Raw genomic sequence first — 25,437 nt, 5'->3', positions numbered from 1 at the left:
GCACGATCGCAATTTCGGCTCTTTGGCCATTGTCAAGGCTTCAAACGTTGCTTCAGTATTAAAAAAGCCGGCCGTTATAGAAGTATCGAGACATTCCAGGCCAGGGATTTGTCAAAAAATCCTGAGTCGCATCAGTTTGACTTTTAAATACGAATCCTAACAGGAGTTTTTGGGTGGGACAAAATCACCACGTTAAAGCAAAAAAAAAAAAAAAAAAAATACACAAACCCCGACTCAAGCTGAGACTCCTTTTTAAGCACCTGACAATGGGCTAGGCGCCCAAACTGCAATAATGTACTGAAAAATAAGAAATATCTTAAAAAATTTATTTTGACCACAAACACCAGCAGTTAACCATCCACTTAAGCCACCAGGTAGGAGATACTACTTTGCGTATATGTCTGGGTATCGATCGTAAAAAGTTGACAAATTTTTAGTTGTGCATTCCAAATCACATCTTGCACTATAACTTGTCTAGCGGAACATTAAAAGTTGCAATATTTTACAATCGGTAATCAATTAACGGAAAGATATTACAATTTCAGTTAGGAAAAGTATAATATTTTGTAAAGTTTACAGTTGTATAATGTATATATGCACTAACCTCGTTGGCGCTTTGGATGCAGTTTTGCAGTAAAGATTACCAACAAGATAACATTAGAAAGACAATTAAATGAAAAGAAAGGCTGAGTTGGGGTTCAACTCCGTCTGTCAAAAGCGCTGTCGGTGTGGCGATCAGTACCGTGAGACGACTGCACTTCCGTACCGGCTGCATCGATCAGCGACAGCGTGGAGCTTCGCCTCCGGCTCTGATACAACGCAACTTACGTCTCAAAATTTCACCTCCGACCAGTTTTTGAAACGGAGGTTTTACCGAAGCTAAAGGACCAAAGCTTTAACTTCAGACCATTTCGTTCATCAGCAGGATAAAAAGCTACCTTCAGCAAACCAATGACGGTCTAACGACGTTGTCTGCAGAGCTGCCTCGGCCCACCACAAAGGACTGCTGCAGTTTATAGATTTTCTAGGGTATGACCGCGGCGGGGAGCAGGAATGGAGTTCCCTAATATCTCTCCGTAACAAGAATAATCGGGATGGCGAAATGGCTAACCTCCCACAAATGGCTTTTAGGTGAGGGCTACTGATCCAAATAGTCTATATACAGACAAGTGCTTGTCAGTTTCTGTTCGAAGGATTTGTGACATGACTTAAGGTTATGCTTCATTATCTCCTATTTAATTTCGTAATATCTGGTTCCAACACAAGACGGTTTGTTCAGGCAGACTATCAGTTGACGAGAAGCTATATCCTCTTATTTTTCAGTACGATCCTAATTGCGAATAAAAACACCGAACAGCTCCCCCAGGCCCATTTGATAAATACACTAAACATTGCAGCACTATTAGAGCTCAGACCGCACCAGTTTTCTATGCGGTTTTTTAACAGGTGCAGAACGTGTCAGGTCTTCCATACTACCTGTTTCATGTCTTCACTCTCTTTTCTGTCGTTTCGTAGTATTGCCGCTATATAAACAATGTCTCTCCCGGATTCTTATATTTCTGCGTCATTTATTTACCTGTATTTAAGGAAAGCTAACTCTCCAAACTACAGTTAAGAGCTGCAAAGGATTCTAGCACTTGACATTCATATGTAATGTCTTCACATCTAAAACACTGCAATGGCTCTGGTGTTTACCGTTTTTTTACCTAACACAAACTTCCCGTATCACTTATTAATTTTCCAAACTAATCTTTCTCAATTATTACACTTTTGAAGTAGGCTTTTTCGAGTCCGGAGCCGAGTGCCAATATTTTATGTCCTGTACTTCGACAACTGCTATAATTTACTTCTATAAATGCAAGAAATTCTGGTTCCACAGCCACCCGTATTGCTCATATGTCAACGCAGCTGCGACATTTCTGAGTGCTGTGCAAAGTTGAAATGCATTCTCTCAAAACCACGAGCTGTTACGTCAGTATCAATAACCGATGAGCTGAAAACCGAATGGGGCTAAAGTACATCGTTGTCGACTTTGAGATTGTAGCTTGCACGCACTTGGCATCTGTTAAACTTACTGTGAACCAGCTTTATCTGTACGGTACCTGTATACTGGTACATTTGAACATTTTCGAAAAACTAAGAATGTTACCGACCACACTATCAAGCCTGAAGTTGACGTTCGTGGTAACAATTTACGTTTTAGAAATTTTTGTGATTTTTCAACAAGGTGCAATGAACTGTGTAAACCAGCATTTTTCTCTGGAGTCATGAGAGAGAATTTCCTTGAAGTGACGTCGAGGGCGACCAGAATTTGTCATTTCCCCAGTCTATAAAAGCCTTGCAAACTAGTGCCGAAGTACGTTGGTGGAAGGCACATTATAAACCATACAACAGTCAACAAGACGTTTATAACATGAAAATTTTTTTAATTTCTAGTAATGCCAAACATTAACAAATTATTTAAAGTAAGTACATTTTTATACGAAGTATAAGATGTTAAAAACCAGTCAGACCTATAAGACTGGTGGTTTGCCCACAAATCTGAATTTCAAATAAATTTATTTTTCTCATAATTTTGTGTCTGTGCTATGGGTCCTTATGGTGCTCATGTTTCATCGCCTGAACTTCTGGAGGTAAGTTTTTTCCTACGTAACGGAATTTAAGCTTATCACTCATTTCTTTTCTCCCACCTTTTTTGTAAACTGTGCATTACTCACGAAAAAAAGTTTTCCCCATGAGGGCTATCGAATGAGAAAGATCCGCTTAACCTGCAATTGTGGTCCAGCTCATTTAGGTACACACAAGCATACTAGTTTTCAAAACGGTGTAAACTCAGGTAGACACTGCAGAATTTAATTGAGGCTTAAGATTTAACGCCTCATCGATTGTGTCAAATGCAGAACGTGTTAAATTTTGCCTTCGGTAGTCACACCTTCCACGCTGCCATACTTCTTTGTTATGGAGTTATCAAATTAGCGCATTACTTGGAGAATTTTGCTCATGTAAATTCGAACACGACTACTTGCATTCTACAGTTTCGCAACATTCTGTAAGATAACACTTTAATACACGATCAACCATGTCAACTACTAAATTAGCAGATATGATGAACTCAGAATGGTATTTACATTAGGAGGCTAAGGTTAAAAAAAATCTTTGTGATTTAGCATTTTTTTGGCCACAATGATTTGACAGTACTTTGTGTGATGTGTGTTCACTGATTTTGACTCCTTTCAATCAGAAACATTATCTTGTCACGAAAGTAACGTGAAATTCTTAATGCCCATTGCAATGACTTAAAATTTATTTTAATTGCTCAGGATGGGAGCTATGCCACTAACGTGTTGCTTACGTAACAACAGATTTCAAATTACTCTAGAATCTAGACCAGTAAAATAAGAATTGCACCAAATACGATCGCGGCAACTTTCAATAAAGGACTTTTTGGCACGACCACATACTCCAATTTGATAATTACGAGTATCTTTTGTATAATTGTTTTATTAGGTTGTGAAAGTTGTCGGATAGATCACGTTGATAGGTAAGTGCCTAAGGAAAACAGCCGCCGCGATCCAGTACGTCTAATACGGTCTTATCCTTAGTAAGTGGACAGTGTTCACACCATTGCAGACTATTAGATTCATTCTGGACACGCCCACACGAAATGTATTGTCGGACTAAGGCCTTCTTGAGAGGCATTATCTGAATAGCCATTGGCAGACTAGCCATACTGGACGTGCCTCAAGATAGATATAGATATTACTATTCATTGAAATACATCAGTACATTAGAAGATGTTAAGATTTATGTATTGCAGTCGTTCCACATACAATGCAGTTATCTGATAAAAACTGTACTTTTTAACCATATAGTGATAAAAGTCCCAAGTGTGAATATTTGCGACTAGTTAAGTCTATAGAAAAGTTATGGTGTGTACGTTACGAAACGTAAAAACGAAGCAGTCTTTGGTAACACCATTCAATTACCTGGCTTGTTATTGAAAGATTTGAGATTAAACCTTCAGAATGACGAAAAAACAACGAAAGGCAGGAGTTCGTCTCCAAAATTTTTACGTAAAACACTTGCACCTATAGTACGTAACTGTATGGGGCCAATGTAACGATAGTCTGAAAAACATCGATGTTACAGAGAGACCAGTTGCAATGCTTGCATGTACTGTGGGAGATTAATATCAATCTCACAGATAGTATTTATTAAGAAATGCACCTCGCGAAAACAAGTGTACAAAATTTCAGGAACCGATTCTGAGGACGAAACTATATTTTCCACCCCTTCAGATTACCGTTCCCGTGGAGACACAACATAAAATTACTGAAATGATGGCACATAAAGAGGCATAACCATCCGTGAATCGTTTACGAAGGAATCTTAAAACCACCCTCGGCAAATCACTTTATAGAGATTGGTAAACTATTGATATCTTTGAAAATAATTGTGAATGACGCGTTTCTATTGGTGCTCTAAACTTGGTAAAAGGTGCGATGAATCCGAACATATACGAGAGAAACCGGAGTGTTAATGGGGGCTTCGACACCTATCATGCGCACGTATTTTAACAGCATGAGACCAGTCATTCTAGATTACAAACAAGGAAAAAGAGTAAGCAGAAATTTTACTCAAATATAGATCTTCAGTTGCGGTAAAAACCAGTAAGCAACACAGAAATACACTCCGCGGCTTGCACACGCGGCGTTCCCCCTGGCTGTCTCAGCTCGACTGCTTGGTCCGCTGCGGCCAGCTTCAGGCTCCTAGTTCCTTCGGCGAACGTCCGGCGGCGCCCCCACCTGCGAGGTGGCGACCTCTTCCCAACTTTGCCTTTAGGGAGGCGGTCTATAAGAAGTGTGGCCAGGCTGCACTGTGTTACACTCCAGCCTTGCTTCACCACTGGAAGAAAAGTCAAGAGTAAGTATTGTGTTTGGGTGTTCATTTGTAGTTTGAGGTTTTGCAGTGGGAGGTCTATGGATCTCCGTTCGTAGTTTCTATAGTATTTTTGTGCCTGAAATGCGTGAAAACATTATCTAATTGTACTGCTTACGCAATACCACATTTCAAGTTAATTCGCATCCTATCATATTGAAACTTATAAATCAATCAAAACCAGGTCAGCACACTTTTTTTCTTTTTTTTTTCCCTCCCTCCTTAGTTTGATACAACTAGGAAACTCAAAGCCACATAATTAAAGCATCTTCGTCTAAAGAGGTGTGCATTTTACGTATCTCCTTTCTGCAATGTTCATGTTAGACATCCGTTTTTCGTGTTCACGCTGAGCTGTAAAGCTTACTTGTGAACTTCAGGTTATTGACTTAACAAACTTCTGAATTTAGTCTTACACGTGACTTCGTAACTGACCATACAGTTCCTCAGCCTCGACTCCTAAAGTAATTATACTTATCCTTCTTTCTAGGAAAACTGACATCCCAACACACAAGTTTACGAAGTAAACTCCAATGAACGCTAACGTTTTTAGTTTGTGACATTGAATTTAATTTTCTACCATATACTAACTTTAAATCGGAAAAATCTCTTACGCAGGAAGAGAAGCAAATGGGTTCTCTGGTTCTGCTGGTCCTGATCGCATCGGGCGCCTTGGCTGAGGTGACTGAGTGCACCGGCGGTTCCAACAGCGCAATGCCGGCGTCAACAGAGCACACCGCTCGGGAAGGAAAGGTAAATCTCATCACTACGTACTAGACCTAAGGGAGGTTAATGAGGAAACTGCAGTGACTCCAATGGTCAAGGATCTTGAAACTTCGATACTAGTACAACTGTCGACAGACCCGTTCTGAAATGACTGCTCGTCACTGAACGTTAATTAAAGCGGACTTTAAAAAAAATTTAGAACTTCCTCAAGCGTACAGCTTATCTGTCCTTAAAGGACATGAATAAAATTGTCAAACTAAATTCCGTAGTTACTAGATTATTCCATCAAATATTTGAACTTCGTTACGAAATAGTACAGTTTTAATAACCAGTATTAACGTTTCCAATTTAACTGCCGGCAGATAACCGGCAGCAGAAATACATAGAATCGTAAAAAGCTACATAGTACGCCGCTATTGAATACGTCTTTCTGCACAGCCTCTCGGTAAATTAATCTAAGTACATGGTATCAGTTACCAGCACTACAGTAACTGTACTGGAAAATCTCGAGTAGCTTCCCTATCTTCGGCGACGACCTTACAGCCGTTTGTAAACCAATATTACAAAACTTAACGCATAAATCACATTGACCTGATAAATGGACTAAAAGATGCAGCCCCTGCTTTCTTTAATAGCTAAGTCTTGACAATTAAAATACAGGCTGTCCGAAAAGTCTTTCCCTGATTACATAAACTGATAACTCACGCTAGAAGTAAGATAAAAATACGAAACTGGTGTCCAATTGTTTTCAAACTGTTTTTTTTCACACATCAGTAAATTTCCACATGAGCACCCTTGGTAGCACGTAGCACATCTAGGCACGTCCACATATTTGCCAACATAATGGGCCAACTGCTTAGGCTCCACGCTCTCCTGACATAACAATTAGACTTCATTTTATGGGGTTATGTCAAGGACGAGGTCTACCGAACACGTGTACCATATGTTGAAACCCTGCGGCAACGGATAACCAGTCGTTGAATCCCTCCAGTGATGTTGGCTAATGTATGGACAGAAATTGAATATCGCCTAGATGTGCTACGTGCCACCAAGGGTGCTCCAGTGGAAGTTCACTGACGTATGAAAACACTTTGATAGTTTGTAAAAAAAATTAAACAAGTTTCATATTTGTATTTTCTAGCCTGAATTACCAATTTATGTAGTCCGGGAAAGACTTCCCGGACACCCTGTACTACTGCCTTGTTAAGCATCTCAACAATTCCAATGAGTTAGGGTCAGCATTTGCTGTGGATTTTGAGACATGTCCTCAGCTTCCGTGCCACTTCCAGTACGACTGTACAATTTCGGACTTGAGCCATTTTCAAGCATAGTACGGATTTTTCAATACCATTTATGTCGCTCCACGTTACGCTCGCGTAGTAAATGTTACACGCTAATTACTGAAGCACGTTCCTTTCGACAGATTTTTGCAAAGTTCCTAAAATAGCGTAAAAACGCTTCTCTTAGATGAACGTAACATGTCATCATAGGAGCGACGACATACAGGGCATGAAAACCTCTAAAATATTTAATTAGCCTAAATACGAGATTGTACAGTCGTTCAAACAAAACGAACGGCAGATGAAGGCATCATGAATTACCTCCAAGAAAATTAACCAATACGCGACGGGTAGCTCAAATTACTGCCTGCTTGAATAGATAGTTCTCCAGTTACTGCAATGTTTATCCAATGATACCATTACCTTTATGCATGCTATCTAGGCATTTCGGACAACATGTTATTCAGTTGACCGACAAATAGCATCTAACAAATACGTTTTGAGAACAGAATATACAAAACGTAACATAGTTGAGTTGAGGTATTTTCAAGGCCTCTACCACATTTAAGCAACGTAAAAGAAGCTACTGCACGCGAACGTACGTTTCGGTTTTGAAGCGTTCCATACCCAAATTTAACAGATTGGCTCCTGTGGTTACCTTACAACGGCGTTCAGTAATTCAGTGTCCTTGTTCTTGATGTACGTGCCACTCAATGCAGTAAGATGATTATTCTTTGCAGGGTTGGTCAGAGTACCCTAAAGTGATGGTACTCCAGCCGATGACCACAGAGGAGTCCTCGGCAGAACCTCCGCGCCCGACTCCTATAAACAGTGTCTGCATGATGAAGGTTAACTGCGCAGACACCAGGCCTATTGACTACGACGAGGTTGTACTGCTAATCTAATAATAGCATATTTTAGTGGTCTTGTCATGATGGCATTTTTTACTTCAGTCTGAATCGCTGTTGTGATAGATTAACAATGGCGACCAGCTGTCTGAAACTTAGCGTCGTTATTAGTTGCAACAGTAAGATTAAAAGACCAAAATTGTTATGTAACGAGCTGTGTACGCGTTTCAGGAGCTTCAGAGGGACGAAGAGTACCAGGACGCGCAAAGCACTGTTCAGGAAACGCCAACAGCTGCAACGTCGAGTACCGGCTCGCCAAAGCCGGCACCACCTCCTGTCCCGTGCACTGTGGAAATACAAGTGGTGGGTGTGGCTTCCAGATCTAACCCCAGCTGTATCGTACGTAGTAACTGCACTAACCACTCTTAAAGCTGGTTTCGTGTCGCCCTCCACACTACTCCATACTGTGCAAGTGTCTCCATCGCTAACTGCAACTTGTACTTCGACCATACATGGCATTGCACACAAGCCTTTTGCTCCCTTTGCTTGAGTTAACAAATTAAGACCCTGATATTTCGGGATGTCTTATCAACTAACCCCCTTCTTTTGATAAACGTAAATTTCAAAGCTCTCGTCCTCAGTATGATCTGTAGGTGGATAACTACTCGACTTAGACATCTAATATTTGGCACAATGTAACACCAGTGCCAACGTTTAACTTGTGTTGCGACTGTTTCCCGTGGTACTACAAAATGTTTAGTGTTTCCAGAATGGTGGCTCTGAGCCGCCACCCGACAAACACCTACCCACACGTGAGCCTAACGCAGCTGCTGTGGGCGTGCTTTTTCAGCTGCAGACGTTCCGCGGCCAGTGCGTGCGGCTGGGCCAGCACTTCGGCGGCTGCCGCGCGGGGCCGTTCGTGTCGCCGCTGCAGCCACCCTGCCACCCCCCGCCACAACACTAGCCGGCGCACCGCACCGCATCTCGTCACGTCCATCGGCTGGCTGTTGGCTCGCTTTTAAACTTACTATTCAGGGTGTAAAATTTATTAATGATTCTAAATATATTTAAGCTGCAGGTTACGATTGTGGAATTGATTTAGTCCTGAAACCTAACATGTTTCTGTTAGAGAATTCTCCTCTCCTTGAAGCTGGATACTAGAGATGGGTCGAACTGGTTCGTTCCCGTGAACTACATCATTCATTTCACTCTTTGCCGTGAAACGTTCAAATGAAGTAGTTCATTCATGAAGTACTGAAGCCTGGCGAAGTTGCCTAGTTCGCCGTTCAGCCGCGGCTACGCTCGCTTCGCCTCGCTCGTACAATAAAGCTTCGTAATACTTCATAATTTTACCAACAGATGGCCAAACTATGCAGTAATGTGCCCGCAACGTTTTACGCTCTTACAGCGTCTGAGCTGACTTAAATAGAGCATGGTAGAAGGGGACAAAGGAAAGATAAACAGAGAAGCCTGTCACATATAAAGAAGGTATTACATTTAATCTTGCTCGACATTTTCTCATGAAGCGCCCAAAAAAAGTCTTTATCTGCCAAGTGAAACATTATTTGTTGTATTCATGGACTGAAAACTAGGGCTACCAACGAAATGCAGTCTAATTTTATGTTCCTTTCAAAATTTAATACAAAATAGATTGTGTATGTTCACCACTGTCAGAAAGTCTATATATCTACGTTAAGTAATTATTCAGAAGTTTTCCTGTAGATTTTATTTTTGTTGAGAATAATAACCATCCAGATTCAAAGCGTAAATTGTCACCTGTAGTCACTGGTACGATTTCAGGTAAACTCCCTCTTTCAGTGTTATTAACAAACCTTTTATTTTCATGTTGGCTGTGCGTGCTCACACAGCCAGCCTCTTCGTTTGTATCTGTAATATTCATTTGTCAGCAAGCGCTGTCAACGGTAGGCTACCGGTAGACGCGAAGTATAACTGAACTGCACAAATAGTCACGGGAAATGTCAGCACTACAGGAAGCAGCTGACGCTGCCTTCCCCTCGACCCCTCACCTCCACAACCCCTCGCAAACCTATCGTTTCCCACAAACGCCGTACGATTCGTCGACAGGCAGTAGAGGGGAACTGAAGGGAGAATGAGACGTAGCGCTGATGTAGTGGGAGAGGGGAAGAGTGAGTGAACTAGAAAAAAGTGTGGGGTGTGCCATCTGTGAAGAGTTTGAAGTACCAGTTCATTAAAATTGAGTTCACCCTTCACTAGAGTGAGTCGTTCATTTGAACGACTAATTCACGAGCTCCCCATCACTACTGGATACCAGAACAACTGCGAGGCTCACAAGTGATCATAAATGACGCTAAGCAGACGCACCCTCTTACCCTTCACTTTCCGCACGAATCGGGTACGAACTGTTCAAAGTTTAACAATGTCTATTAAATCCTGAACAGCTAAGACTCCCTTGGATTGGCAGCTTGAAATAGCGCACTAAAAAAAAACCAGATATTTAGTATTTTGATCTTTCATTGCAAAAAAATAGGGGCATATTTCAAAGTATTTGAATGACACTGTAAGTCGGTGTCCCCTCTGTTACCACAAAACGTTGAATGTGGCTTCGTCACGTCTTTCCTGGCGCTCTGGAACGGTAGGCTAAGCAGAGACAGAGGGGTTGAACAGGTGTTCCAACTGAGCGCATAGTTCGAAGAAAGGAGTGATGTCTCACAGAGTTTCTGGGCAACAATCCACTGTCGGTCACAGAATCAGAAGTTTCATGCACTGGATTATAGCCGTAGCAAAACATCGCTGTACTTGAGTCTTAAAGTGTAGAGTAGTAAATTCCCGCCAGGAAGTAGTTATCGACTCCAATGTAGTCTCAGTTCGTGGGCACACAGGTGTGGTAAACCCAGTCAACGTTAGAGCTATCTAACAGCATACTGCTGAGAAGTTCATTAATTTCTCAAATAAAATAGTGCCGTATTAAGACTGCCAATTATTACTTAAGCATATGTCGAAGTTATAAATAACTAGCACAACGATGTCCTACAAGAAAGTACTGCTGTAATTACCCTCTACTTAACTGATTTTCTGCTTTGGTTAAATAAGGTTTCACGCAGCAGAAGCCCTCTTGACAAAAACAATTCCTCATTAAATATTTTGCCGACCAAACACTTAGTCATTGCTAGAAGTCTGTACATACACGCGATTTGTGCACCAAGATTTTAAACTGCTGTTCTGCGCTCTTTAATATAAATGTGGCAACTGTCAAGCAGTGTGGATCTTTTACTGTTCCCTAATGCAGTCTGCTATCCCATTGCTTTTGAAAGCATTACTAGAAATCTTAAGCTAGCCAAAACAATGTGTTACGTGTTAACAAGCATAACCACAAGGAAGATTACGAAATAGAGCAGAAATTGGCAGAAGCGGGATCGTACATCATGAAAACCTATTTAACGTTTAAATGCCGTAACTCTCTTAACTTTAAATTTCTTTATTTTAAAGCAAAGACAAAACAGTATCACTTTTTACTAATGATCGTCTTATTTAATGTTACTGATACTTCAAATATGTCAAATTGGTAGTATTTGTCGTTTTTACCGTACACGTAAAAAAATACGAAGTCTAAATTAGAAAGTTTCTAAGTGCTTAAGAAATAAATTTTTTACAAACATTTCAAATATACATATTTACAGAAAAGCATAAGAAAATGTTTTGTCTGTGCAAGGAGACGTTCAAAAACGAAACAATGGTGTTTGATTTGGGGTAGCTGTTTTAAAAGTGGACATTGATCACTGTAATGATCTGGGGGAACAAACAAAACAAGGACTCGGTTCACATACCACTCTCGTTGGACGCTGACGCCGCCCAGCTCACCCGGCGAGCTGAGGCGTAATTCCTGTGCCAGCGGAGACGACTGCCACCGTTGCTGCCGAGTCGCAGACTGGTTGTGCCAGTCGCTCAACTCGACTGACTGTGGCTACGTACTCGCCTCGACAATCTCTACGACTGCATCTCTTGTCGCCACAGACTGGTGACAGTGTGAGACAGTGGGCAGATAGCTGTGACAACTGGGCAGTGAGTGCCTTTCCGGATACCTGCACGCCGAGCTCAATTTGTCAGCAATTTGATGTGGCTCACAAAAGTGATATATTCTGTGGAAATATGTATGTGAAATGTCTGTGTGTTTTCATCTCCCACCTACCCCAAAATCCATTTTTCGCTCGCTTCTTTTCTTCTCTTGTGATTTCCCTTTCCCTCTCTCCTGCCTCTTCTGTCAACTGTGACGCATTGTGACTATAATTCCATGGAATCAAGAAGTCAGGTGGATTTAGGAGTATCCTAGTCAGGCTGAAGCAGAATCCGAGTGTGTTCATGCTTGCCAGGAGTCGGCGCTTATTAGAGGATTCCTAGAGAGTTCTGTATGTCAGTGAGCTGTGTGCGTTGAAGAAGCTGTTCACCTACTTGTCCGTAGTGGGATTATGTAGTGTTCAACAGACGTTTCTCAAGCCACTCGAGGAACCAGCTTCCCCACACCAGCTGTCAGCTGCTCCTGTTCCCCTCACCTGGGCAGGCCTTCGCGGTGCTGGCCGCTCGCTTTCCTCTGCGGCCGGCTGCGCCGCTTGTCCACTCCAGCCGGCTGCTCCTCCCACTCGGCGAAAACTTTCCTTCTCAACTACCTCCGCGGCGTTCCGTTATCTCCCTGCACTTTCTAAATCTATTGTCTTATTTCTAATGCTTACACTCCTGTATACAAGTGAACACATGACAATACAAACCTACATGTTTATCGAAAAGAATACACTTATCTTTTTACTAATCATTCAACTCTACGCATTTATAGAAAAGAATAAAAATAACTTTACAAAAATATTTGATTTCTAAAAAGATGATTATTAATCAACAAACAGGATTTACGGAAACATTTTTAGTCCTACCCATTATTTAAGAATGTACAGATGTACACTATCAAAATCATTCATCCGTTCAAAGTTTGGTATTATTTAGGATGACAATGAAGTCTACGGTGGATGGTTAGTCAAGTGACAAATTTGAGGGCAAGATTACCCCAGGCCACTCGAGTTTACAGTGGACGCAAGCTGGTGAACCAACAAAGTATACACCTTTGCACATGGTATTTACCTTAAGCTGCGTTGCGCTGCTGTCTGCAAGGACACTCTCTCCCACTGAAATTCCTACAAAACTAATCTGGCCTTTGCTGAACTTCCCAGCAGAAACTTTCCCTATGTTTCTCGTTATGCGAGAAAACATGTACTCAGCCCTAGTCTCATTATGTGGCTATATACGAGGCAGCGTGCATATTATAGTGTCCTCTCAGTTCTCGCAAGAACAATTAACTAATTTAGCTGGTTTGTTTCTCCACAGTTGGAGCTAAACGTCGCTACAGCTAATTTTTTTAGCTGGAGTGCAGCCGCTGTGAACGCAATGCCCACACAGATTTCTTCTCTGCATCGTACGGAGCGTTAAGCGCTCCATTCTGCACTTGATGCCAGTTCAGAGAAGAGCCCCAGAAAATTTCTCTCTTGTCCTACTCATGGCAGAACTGACTCCCTCCACTTGGGTTTCTTTTTCACGTCATGGCTTTTTTCGACCAATAAGAGCATTCATCTTATTTTGTAGAAACACCCTCTACCAATCGCAACGTCCCTTCTATGAAACTGTGTCGAAACTTTAGTATATTCCTCCTTCCTAGTGCGTTTTCGCCAATCGGACGTTTTGTGCCCTTTCTAGGTGCCTAAAGTACATTGACCTTTCTGTGTGTCACACTTGCTGGACGAAAATGTGTCACTTGCTTTTGTTTGTATCCCGTTAGAATTCCGAAACGCAGTTTTTTAAAGCTTCTTCTCTGCCCTTGAGCAGATGCCCCCCGCTACGGGTGGTCCTCCGGCTTGAATCACCTGGCCCGGGGCCGCTGTCCTCCTTCCTGCCACCTCATGTAAGTGGTTTCCGGCGTAAGTTCCGCAGCACAGCTTCACTACGGCGTTGTGGAGCTGGCTTTTCTAAACTAAAAACGACTCGACTCGCATTTCCTATTCTACCTTCCGCTCAAAGACATGCATTGTGTAGGAATGGTGTATTAACTACCTTCAATTGACAGTCATGCCTTTTTGCACTACATATTGATAGGCAAATGTTCTCATAACTGTCGATTTACATCAGGTGTCATCTTCACCTTCCCATTGCGATTTGTAAAGGTCTCATGTAAGGTGTGTATCTGACCATTTATTCTGCCACCTTACAATGTGGGATGTTTTTGCCAATCGAACCCTTTAACTGAATCAAAAAAAGTGATTTTGACAAATTATTTTTCATATTTATATATAAAGTCACTTCTTTTCAGTTGCATAATTTCCCACCTCCCATCCAGCTTGGCGACTTTCCTGCCAGGACAGTTCAAAAATGGAATATTCTGTAATGGAGTCAGATGGGAATTGTTATACTAGGGAGAAACTGACAGCTTCTCACAAAGATTCTCTTAAACTAACTAAGGAACTCAACAAGCATTTGGATGAGATTTGACTAAAGCAAAATTTTGGCTTTTCTTTTTACAGAAATAATTTATGTTAAAAATTTGTTACATAATTTTACATGCGCTTTGCGGTTTTCATGTTTGATTTAAAAGTCTTTCTGCCTCTGTGTGTCTGGTTAACATAGAAACCACTCTATGATTCAATGTTGATTACGGCGTCGCATCAGTGTTGAGAAAATTTTGGAAGGGTTTATGTCACAACAGGTTGTTCTTTTTTTATGGGTGAAATCTGTGAACAGGTGAGATACTTAACAATTGTGCTTTCGCTCTATCAATTTAGTATGTTAGTGTAGTGTTTTTGTATGTTACAGGGGTCCTATGATAGACTGTAGAACACGTGTTTACACGTAGTACACCGCGAAAAGTTGTCAAAGAAGCGAGTGTGGTAGCTAATGTAGGCATGGCTGAACAAAACAGAGGTGATTGTGATAAGACAGAAGACACGGATCGGATCATCGCTGCAAACCGAGTGCATGCAGGCGATGATGAGATAAATTATGAGCGGTTTTGAAATGATATGTCAGAAGATGAAGACAATTTAAGGGAACATGTAGACGCCTGGGTAACAGTCCGAAATTACGGGTCAGTTAGTCCTGATGACAGACGAAAGAGAACAGACAGACCATCGTCAGAAGTGTCCGGTCGGATCAGTCCGCAAGACAGACATGTTGATAATGACTATAGGGAATAAGGAGAGTAGTGAAGAGAGAGAGTGATGGTTAAGTGGATGGAACCAATGGATGAACTATTAAAAGATTTGATGAACTAATTCACGAATCAACTCAGAAAACTTTATGAAGAATTCTCCGGGAAACTCCATAATAGATTCGAACGTTCTTGGTTGTAGTCGCATTGAAGACTATGAGGATTGCCAAGGAAGAAAGTAACTTATAAATAAAAAAATGTTGATTCATTCATTTTGTAAATACTAGGCTAGGTATCTGTTGCGTAATTTATGTGTTTAAGGAAAGGGGAGCTGGTTTGGAAGAAGTATGAAAACATGGAATTACTCATGTCAGAACAAAGTGCTGAGGAAATTCCTGTGCTCTAATGAGGAGGTACTGAATAGAATTGGGGAGAAGAGGAGTTTGTGGCACAACTTGACTAGAAGAAGGGATCGGTTGGTAAGACATATTCTGAGGCATCAAGGGATCACCAATTTAGTACTGGAGGGCAGAGTGGAGGGTAAAAATCGTAGAGGGAGACCAAGAGATGAATACACTAAGCAGATTCAGAAGGATGTAGGCTGCAGTACGTACTGGGAGATGAAGAAGCTTGCACAGGATAGAGTAGCATGGAGAGCTGCATCAAACCAGTCTCAGGACTGAAGACCACAACAACAACATAGTTGAATAATAGGGAGCAATTATTATGTGGCATGGCGAACACTGAGATCCTACCGCCATTTAAGGTAGAGTTGTACTAGCTATATGTTATGAGATATTGTGAACAGGACATGCAAGTCGAGATACGAAAGAAATGACTTACTAATCGAATAGAGAACACACTATCCAAGTCAACGACACGTCCTCTGTAAAAAAAACTGACGAACAACGATGACCAACAGAAAACAGTACATATAGAATCCTGAGTAATGGCGAACGCAAGAAGGTAAAATGTCTGTGCTGTGTATGTATTGGTGTCGTCTTGGGTTCAAGTCAGTCCGCCTTGTTTCTAATAACTGTATCTTTCTCCCTGTAGAAGTCTCCCTGTAGAAGTCGACAAAGTAAGCACGTTTATGGTGATATAGTGGACCAACCACAGGCGTGGTGGCGGATTTTATGATGTTGATGTCAGGACGAGCCGACTGCAAAGGCGGGGGCGTGTTTATAGAAAATTTGGAGTGCTTAACGCAGGATGAGTGAGCTGTATGGAAGAGAAGTGACACGATATTTTGTTGGCTGCAAGAGAAACGGGTTTCTATATATAAAGTTGATGTTTCTTAACTAAAAGTTTCTAATCATTTGTTAATACTTCACTGAAAAACTAACAATGAGAAGAGACCATCATAAAAATACAGTGGATACGTACTGGCACAACACTAACACGTGTGCAGAGAGCAGCAATAGAAGATATCACAGGAGATTAGTAAGGTATGGTACGGCAGTAGTAGCGTTATTGTATTAATAATATGTAGACTCAATAACCGCAACTTCTTAAAAAAACTGATTTTATTAGGACTTAATATTGATAAGTAACATGCAGATTAGCAAGACCACTAACAGCATGGGATTTTGGTTAAATGATAAGGGCACAAATCCCGAATGACTTTCCAAGAGCGCTGATTACTTATCACTCCTTTTCCCAAACAGAAGTGAAGGGATGAATGATTTTGATAGTGTATATCTTTACATTCTTAATTAATGGATAGAACTAAAAGTGTTTCCGTAAATCCTGTTTGTTGATTAATAATGTTTTTAGAAATCGGATATTTTTGTAAAGTTATTTTTATTCTTTTCTATAAATGTGTAGAGTTGAATGATTAGTAAAAGATAAGTGTATTCTTTTCGATAAACATGTAGGTTTGTATTGTCATGTGTCCACTTGTGTACAGGAATGTAATCATTAGAAATAAGACAATAGATTTAGAAAGTGCAGGGAAATGACGGAACGCCGCGGAGGTAGTTGAGAATGGAAAGTTTTTGCGGAGCGGGAGGAGCAGCCGGCTGGAGTGGACAAGCGGCGCAGCCGGCCGCAGAGGAAAGAGAGCGGCCAGCACCGCGAAGGCCTGCTCAGGTGAGGGGAACAGGAGCAGCTGACAGCTGGTGTGGGGAAGCTGGTTCCTCGAGTGGCTTGAGAAACGTCTGTTGAACACTACATAATCCCACTACGGACAAGTAGGTGAACAGCTTCTTCAATGCACACAGCTCACTGACATACAGAACTCTCTAGGAATCCTCTAATAAGCGCCGACTCCTGCCAAGTATGAACACACTCGGAATCTGCTTCAGCCTGACTAGGATAATCCGAAAGGCAGCTATCTTCTTGATTCCATGGAATTATGGTCGCAATACGTCACAGTTGACAGAAGAGGCGAGAGAGAAGAAAAGAGAAGTTACAAGATAAGAACAGGAGAAGGGAGAGGAAAATGGATCTTGGGGCAGTTGGTAGACGAAAACACACAAACATTTCACATACATACTTCCACAGAATGTATCACTTTGGCGAGCCGCATCAAATTGCTGACAAGTTGAGCTCGGCGTGCAGGTATCTGGAAAGGCACTCACTGCCCAGTTGTCACAGCTATCTGCCCACTGTCTCACACTGTCACCAGTCTATGGCGACAAGAGATGCAGTCAGAGATTTTCGATGTGAGTACGTAGCCGCAGTCAGTCGAGTTGAGCGACTGGCGCAACCAGTCTGCGACTCGGCAGCAACGGTGGCAGTCGTCTCCGCTGGCACAGGAATTACGCCTCAGCTCGCCGGGTGAGCTGGGCGGCGTCAGCGTCCAGCGAGAGTGGTATGTGAACCGAGTCCTTGTTTTGTTTGTTCCCCAGATCATTGCAGTGATCAGTGTCCACTTTTAAAACAGCTACCCCAAATCAAACACCATTGTTTCGTTTTTGAACGTCTCCTTGCACAGACAAAACATTTTCTTATGCTTTTCTGTAAATATGTAGATCTGAAATTTTTGTAAAAGAAATTTCTTTCTTAAGCACTTGGAATACTTTCTAATTTAGATTTCGTATTTTTTTACGTGTACGGTAAGAACGACAAATACCACCAATTTGACATATTTAAAGTATCAGTAACTTTAATTTAAACGATCATTAGTAAAAAGTGATACTGTTTTGTCTTTGCTTTGAAATAAAGACATTTAAAGTTAAGAGAGTTACGGCATTTAAACGTTAAATAGGTTATTGTTCATGAGGTACAACCCCACTTCTGCCAATTTCTGCTCTATTTCGTAATCTTCCTTGTGGTGGTTATGCTTGTTAACACGTAACACATTGTTTTGTCTAGCTTAAGATTTCTAGTAATGCTTTCAAAAGCAATAGGATAGCAGGCTGCATTAGGGAACAGTGAAAGATCCACACTGCTTGACAGATGCTACATTTATATTCAAGAGTGCAGAACAGCAGTTTAACATCTTGGTGCACAAGTCGCGTGTATGTACAGACTTCTACCAATGACTAAGTGTTTGGTCGGCAAAATATTTAATGAGGAATTGTTTTTGTCAAGAGGCCTTCTGCTGCGTGAAACCTTATTTAACCAAAGCAGAAAGTCAGTTAAGTAGAGGGCAATTACAACAGCACTTTCTTGTGGGAGATCGTGTACTAGTTATCTATAACTTCGACACATGCTTAAGTAATTGGTAGTCTGAATACGGCACTATTTTATTTAAGAAATGAATGAACTCAGCGGTATGCTGTTACATAGCTCTAACGTTGATTGGGTTTACCACACCTCTTTGCACACGAACTGAGACTACATTGGAGTCGATAACTACTTCCTGGCAGTAATTTACTACTCTACACTTTAAGGCTCAAGTACAGACATGTTCTGTTACGACTATAATCTAGTGCACGAAACTTTTTGTTTTGTGACCGATAGTCGATTGTTGTCCAGAAACTGTCTGTCGTCACTCCTTTCTGCGAACTATGCACTCAGTTGGAACACCTTGTTAACCTCTCCGTCTTCTTAACCTACCGTTGCAGAGCAGCAGGAAAGACGTGACATTCAACGTTTTGTGGTAACGGAAGGGGGGGGGGGGGGGGAGAGAGAGACACTCACTCCTTGAGTTACAGTATCATTCAAATACTTTGAAATATGCCCCTATTCTTTGCAATGAAAGATTAAAATACTACATATCTGGTTTTTTTAGTGCGCTGTTTCAAGCTGCCAATCGAAGGGAGTCGTAGCTGTTCAGTATTTAATAGACATTGTTAAACTCTGAACAGTTCGTACCCGACTCGTGCGGAAAGTGAAGGGGAAGAGGGTGCGTCTGCTTAGTGTCATTTATGATCACTTGTGAGGCTCACAGTTGTTCTGGTATCCAGCTTCAAGGAGAGGACAATTCTCCAAGAGAAACATGTTAGATTTCAGGACTAAAGCAATTCCAGAATCGTAACCTGCAGCTTAAATATATTTAGAACCATTAATAAATTTTACACTCTGAACAGTAAGTTTAAAAGCGAGCCAACAGCCAGCCGATGGACGTGACGAGATGCGGTGCGGCGCGCCCGCTAGTGTTGTGGCGGGGGGTGGCAGGGTGGCTGCAGCGGCGACACGAACGGCCCCGCGCGGCAGCCGCCGAAGTGCTGGCCCAGCCGCACGCACTGGCCGCGGAACGTCTGCAGCTGAAGAGCACGCCCACAGCAGCTGCGTTAGGCTCACGCGTGGGTAGGTGTTTGTCGGGTGGCGGCTCAGAGCCACCATTCTGGAAACACTGAACATTTAGTAGTACCACGGGAAACAGTCGCAACACAAGTTAAAGTTTGGCACTGCGGTGTTGCATTGTGCCAAATATTAGATGTCTAAGTCGAGTAGTTATCCATCTACAGATCATACTGAGGACGAGAGCTTTGAAAGCTACGTTTATCAAAATAAGGGGGTTAGTTGATAGGACATCCCGAAATATCAGGGTCTTAATTTGTTAACTCAAGCGAAGGGAGCAAAAGGTTTGGGTGCAATGCCATGTATGTTCCAAGTACAAGTTGCAGTTAGTGATGGAGACACTTGCACAGTATGGAGTAGCGTGGAGGGCGACACGAAACCAGCTTTAAGAGTTGTTAGTGCAGTTACTATGTACGACACAGCTGGGATTAGATCTGGAAGCCACACCCACCACTTGTATTTCCACAGTGCACGGCACAGGAGGTGGTGCCGGCTTTGGCGAGCTGGTACTTGACGCTGCAGCTGTTGGTGTTTCCTGAACAGCGCTTGGCGCGTCCCGATACTCTTCGTCCCTCTGAAGCTCCTGAAACGCGTACACAGCTTGTTACATAACAATTTTGTAATTTTAATCTTACTGTTGCAACTAATAACGACGCTAAGTTTTAGACAAAGCTATCACAACAGCTATTCAGACTGAAGTAAAGAATGCCATCATGACAAGACGACTATAATTTTATGCTATTATTAGATTAGCAGTACAACCTCGTCGTGGACAATAGGACTGGCGTCTACGCAGTTGATCTTCATCATGCAGACACTGTTTATAGGAGTCGGGCGCGAAGGTTCTGCCGAGGACTCCTCCGTGGTTATCGGCCGGAGTAACATCACTTTAGGGTACTCTGATGAAGCCTGCAAAGAATAATCATCTTACTGCACGAAGTGGCACGTACATCAAGAACAAGGACACTGAATTACAGAACGCAGTTTTGAGGTAATTACAGGAGCCAATCTGTTAAATTTGAGTCCGCAACGTCTCAATACCGATATGTACGTTGCTTAAATTTGGCAGACGCCTTAGGAGTACCTTAAATCTACTCCTCGTTATGTTCAGTTAGAAGTATTCTTAGCACCTATTTGTTAGATGCTATGTGTCGATAAACGCAATAACATGTTCCACCTAAATCCCTAGACAGCATGTGTAAAGTGAAACGTCCCCTTTGAACAATTATACACGAGACTGTGCTTAACCTGACACACAATACTTTGTTAGCGCAACGCAATCTGACTTTCAAAATTCCCTACAGAAGAATGGCCCTGACTAACATTAAACTATACCTTTCACAAATCACTTACCTCACAAAAATCTTCGCTGCTCAAGCTACTGCAATACAGCAAGCGCCACTACTGCCAGCTAAATAAAAGATTCAAACTACTAAAGGCACTAACTACTGATAGGGATAGTTAGCAAATGAAAGATATTAATAGAGAACAAACAATGTATTTACCTTAATATCATCACAAGTCATAATATATATATCAGTTCATGACAAATTGCAAAGTTCCGCCATCTCTCTCTCCACATCCACCACTGCTGGCGGCTCACCTCCAACTGCGCAACGCTACGCGCTGTTCACATCCAGCTGCCGCTGCCCAACACTACAATGGCGAGTATTACAACAATGCAAAGCAGCCACAGACTGCACACAGCACAGCCAGTGATTTTCATACAGAGGTGGCGTTACCATAAAAAAACCTAAACAGCCTACTTAACGTTGCCAACAAGAAAATATAAACAGCCTACTTACATAGAGAAAACATAAACAGCCTACTTACATAGCCCCCATGCTCCCCACAAAAATTTTTTTACAAATGGTGTTGGGCACTGGCCAATACAGATTTGACAAAAATTTTTCACAATTAGAGTAACAAACATATAAAATGCACACACTTATTGATACAATGTTGGTCAAAAGCTAAAATTTTCTTACAGTCTATAAAGATAGTCCTGATTCATCACAGTAAAATAGCAGTGTTTTTCTCAAAGTCTGAGCAGTAAAAGAAAATGCACACAGAAGTAGTGGATTTCCATGCTGTCTTGAAGAAGTAGCGTTGTCCTTCCAACGGAAAGACAGTGCTGACTCTTGACATGCTGACAGGTAATGGGCCACAATGGAGCAAACCCACAGCAGAGTCATTCGAAGTTTTGAAGAATATTGGTAGGTAGGTCATTACAGAGCAGACCCACTGGAGTCCTGGTAGAGATTGTGGTATTGGTGGGCCACCAGAGGTGCAGACCCACTGTAGTCCTTGTAGAGATGGCCAGCAGCCATCTGTTGTGACTGTGCAGGTGCACAATCACCATTGAAGAGTCTTGCGGATAATATAGCAAGTCCATAAACCACCACTTGTGCACTCACAAAGTTTTTGAAATTGTTCTTAGAACCAGCAATGCTGTTATCCAGTCCCTTGCTGAGTTATTAACACACGTGCAAACACTAACAGTCCCTACTTCTCACATATTGTCCACATACTATGACCAACAGAAACGTGTGCAGTGAAATGTAACTAACAAGTTAATAATGTCATGAACTGGTGACAATTACAATTTTATAACATAAGAATACAATTACAAAGGTACAAAATACATCATTAAAAACATAATAATACAGATAACATTTGTAGTACAGGCTTTACAAAAGAATAGAAATAAACATATACATCAGTGTTACAAAAATAGTGACATAAGTACATACATAAAATAATGAGAATAGTTTTCGAAACACTAATTTCACACATGAACATTGAAACAGAACAGAATTGTAAACAACTTTACAAAGAAAATAACATATTATTAATGCAACTTATATTTGAGGATAACAGTATTCCTCCTCATAGTGAATGTAGCTTAATATTAAAAGGAAAAAAAATTCTATGAAACTACACAGAGACAGGAAGAAAACAAATACACAAGGGTACACAAACACATAGTGGGATAACACCAATATGAAAGGACAGGGTTCGTTTTCAGTGTAACATGTGGTACTGCAGTCCAACCCAAAACTTCATATATCTTTCCTCTTATTTCATCCTTTGTTTCCACCCAAAAAATTCTATCTAAGCATGCTTTCTGTATTTATATGTTCACACATTTCTTACCTCAACATTTATTTCCAAGAAAATCCTACCTAAACCTGTTTTCTCAATGCATTTCTTCCAATTCATCGCAACTCATTCTCTTAGAGGCTACCCCCTCTTAAGCTAACTTAAATCTACTGAGCTCAGATGCTAAACTAAGGGACGAGGCAATGCAGCAGCACAATATAAGTAACACAAACAGCAATGACCAAAAAATTGGAAAATTGCAAAGCAAGCTACAGTAAATCTAAATTACCAAGCAATGCAACATTACAACTAATATGACCCAATGTGCAGCAACAAAAAAATAAATCTGGCTTAGCAGAGTAACACAAATTAAAGTTCAGTAGCACTATGCCTGGCAAACAGCAGCTTATATCTAAACATGACATAGCTCAAGCAGAAAAAATAGTACACTAAAGATAACAATGCAGATAAGGGAAATGTATAATCACATCTTAATGTCTATGTAATTAAAGTGGTGCACCACAAGAAGTTATTCTACCAAAAAGTTACCAATTACTTGAAAAGAAAATTATGAATGCAGTTACTAGTTCCTTCTTATTGTTCTTTCCTTTCCAAGTGCTCCTTTTTTAAAGAATGTGGATCATAAAATAATTATTTCATAGATCTGTTGACAGAAAGTGTTCACATTAGCAAATGCATTTAATTTTATTTTATGAAACCAATGCTGCAACACAGCTGGAAAACAGATGTCAAATGAAATAAGCAATTACGCAAACCAAAGCATAAAAACATCATTCAATAGCTATGTGGCATTTCGTAAGTCAGTAGCTCTCAATTCTCGTAGAAAGACACTTGTCATTATCAGGTTTGCAGATGTAAGAATATTTCCAAGGATAATGGCCTCCCCTTTTTTTTTGTGCTACCTGTGCCGCTGAAAAGGGCTCGCAATAGTGGCTTTTTCTCCAGGCGTCTGACACAGCTGGGTGCCCGCGACGCATTACGTGCAGGTGGTCACTTAACTTTCGTACGGAAATATTTACGACAGGAGATTCTGCTACCGTGGTAGTCTCATATAAAAATATTTCACAGGTCAAGAATTAGCGTTGCAAATCTGTAGAAACAAAACCCTATAAATATAACAGTCTCCAAAAAAATTTTCAGTGGCATTGTGATACATTCATGCATATACACACACATTTCATAACTCTTAAAGTACGATTCTTGGTTTCCGACAACCTTTTCATAAATCAGAGTCCCTAATCCCTACTCCTTATTCCTTACCTTATTACACATATACATATTCATATTCATCAACACGTCTTCAATATTTCATCATAATAGCTACATAGCATAATCAGATTCCTCATATAGCATCAGCTTATTTATCATAAACATACCTCAACAGCATAGTACACATCGTCGTCGTAATAATAACATCATAACACTTCAGTCAAATCTTAAAATCGTCGAACTTCCTCCAATAATTAAAAAATTCTCTGCTCATGTCAAAAGTGTCATCTGCCTCAAACGTACTTTAAAATCATGCTCCCTTACCAAATATATCATTCAAATCTCTCATAGTATCACAATGGTTCCGAAAAAATATGAACAGTTTACAAAGTACAGACAAAATACAATTTCGTAAGTGTGAAGTTCCAACGGTGTAATTACGTAAACATCTGTCACTGATGCAGTAAAATAAATGTTTGTCTCTCTCAGTTAAATAATCAGATAGCTGTGTAATTTGTGTGTTAGAGAAATAAGGTACCGATGTGTAAAGTTGTATAAGCAAATACCATATTAGCTAGGGTTCCTTGTGGTTGCCACACACATGGTACACAAAGTAAGTGTGTACCCCCCTGAGGATAAATGTAATTATACCCTCAGGTGTTACAAATTACAGCAATGGAATGAAATGTATCACGGAAAACTTTCTTTGTAATTCAAAAATCTTTAAAAATAAATGTCTTAAGTATAAAATTAATCACTCAAATACGTGTACTGTAGCGCTAAATGTGCGTCTTGTTGTAACATAATCTGTGTGGAAGTGTCGTAGTTATCGTCCTCCGAAAGCTAAGTTCTGCATAAGCCAATGTACTTACCTCATAATACACAAAAGTGAAATGCTTTGCGTATAGATATCGTAGTTATTACGCTTATTGTTGTAATGAAGAAAGTACTGTACAGTAACGTATTGTTATGCTACGGAAAACCCTGTCTCATTGTAGCTATACTACACAAGTTACTACTAAAACCTGTTTTACTTTCCAGAAGAATTCAGAAAAACTGTGCAGATATAAAACAGAAACACTGCAAAAGCAACATTGTAAATTGTCACTCATTAGTAGCGTCGTGATAAAAATCGTGTAGCTGTCACATAAACTAACTACTGTGCCATCTGGTATCTCTCAGAAAGCACCTTGAATCCATAATGTATTTGCAAGTAAACCAAAATGTTGCATTAAAATCTCATTAGCAGTACCAGATATGTTATTTTTCTCGGAGCCAGCCGGCGCAAGCGGCTGCCTGCGGTGTGAGTCATTGTCTGTCTCTTTGTTGGCGCGCGTCGTTATTGGGATTAGGAGACACCCAATCTTTTATTTAGCTGGCAGTAGTGGCGCTCGCTGTATTGCAGTAGCTTGAGCAGCGAAAATTTTGTGAGGTAAGTGATTTGTGAAAGGTATAGTTTAATGTT

General features: G+C 40.9%; 2 protein-coding genes across 2 annotated transcripts in view; one reads left to right on the top strand and one right to left on the bottom strand.

Moving 5' to 3' along the window:
- The window catches only part of LOC126458576 (uncharacterized), an 82,848-nt gene extending 74,081 nt beyond the window's left edge, over positions 1 to 8,767 (top strand). The window contains exons 2-5 of the mRNA XM_050095708.1: positions 5,554 to 5,688; positions 7,682 to 7,828; positions 8,021 to 8,152; positions 8,640 to 8,767. Coding sequence (XP_049951665.1) covers positions 5,554 to 5,688; positions 7,682 to 7,828; positions 8,021 to 8,152; positions 8,640 to 8,753 — 528 coding nt within the window. The 3' untranslated portion in view covers positions 8,754 to 8,767. The remainder of the gene's footprint in view (positions 1 to 5,553; positions 5,689 to 7,681; positions 7,829 to 8,020; positions 8,153 to 8,639) is intronic.
- Positions 8,768 to 19,489: 10,722 nt separating this feature from the next.
- Positions 19,490 to 25,437, bottom strand: part of LOC126456664 (uncharacterized) — a 60,683-nt gene continuing 54,735 nt past the window's right edge. Inside the window, exons 3-5 of the mRNA XM_050092408.1 lie at positions 20,403 to 20,549; positions 20,092 to 20,223; positions 19,490 to 19,603 (exon numbers count right to left, since the gene is read on the bottom strand). Coding sequence (XP_049948365.1) covers positions 19,490 to 19,603; positions 20,092 to 20,223; positions 20,403 to 20,549 — 393 coding nt within the window. The remainder of the gene's footprint in view (positions 19,604 to 20,091; positions 20,224 to 20,402; positions 20,550 to 25,437) is intronic.

The sequence above is a fragment of the Schistocerca serialis genome, chromosome 2 (assembly GCF_023864345.2).
Source record: "Schistocerca serialis cubense isolate TAMUIC-IGC-003099 chromosome 2, iqSchSeri2.2, whole genome shotgun sequence".
Lineage (NCBI taxonomy): Eukaryota > Metazoa > Arthropoda > Insecta > Orthoptera > Acrididae > Schistocerca > Schistocerca serialis.
Note: the sequence above shows the minus strand (reverse complement) of the source record. Positions and strands in the feature narration are given on the sequence as shown.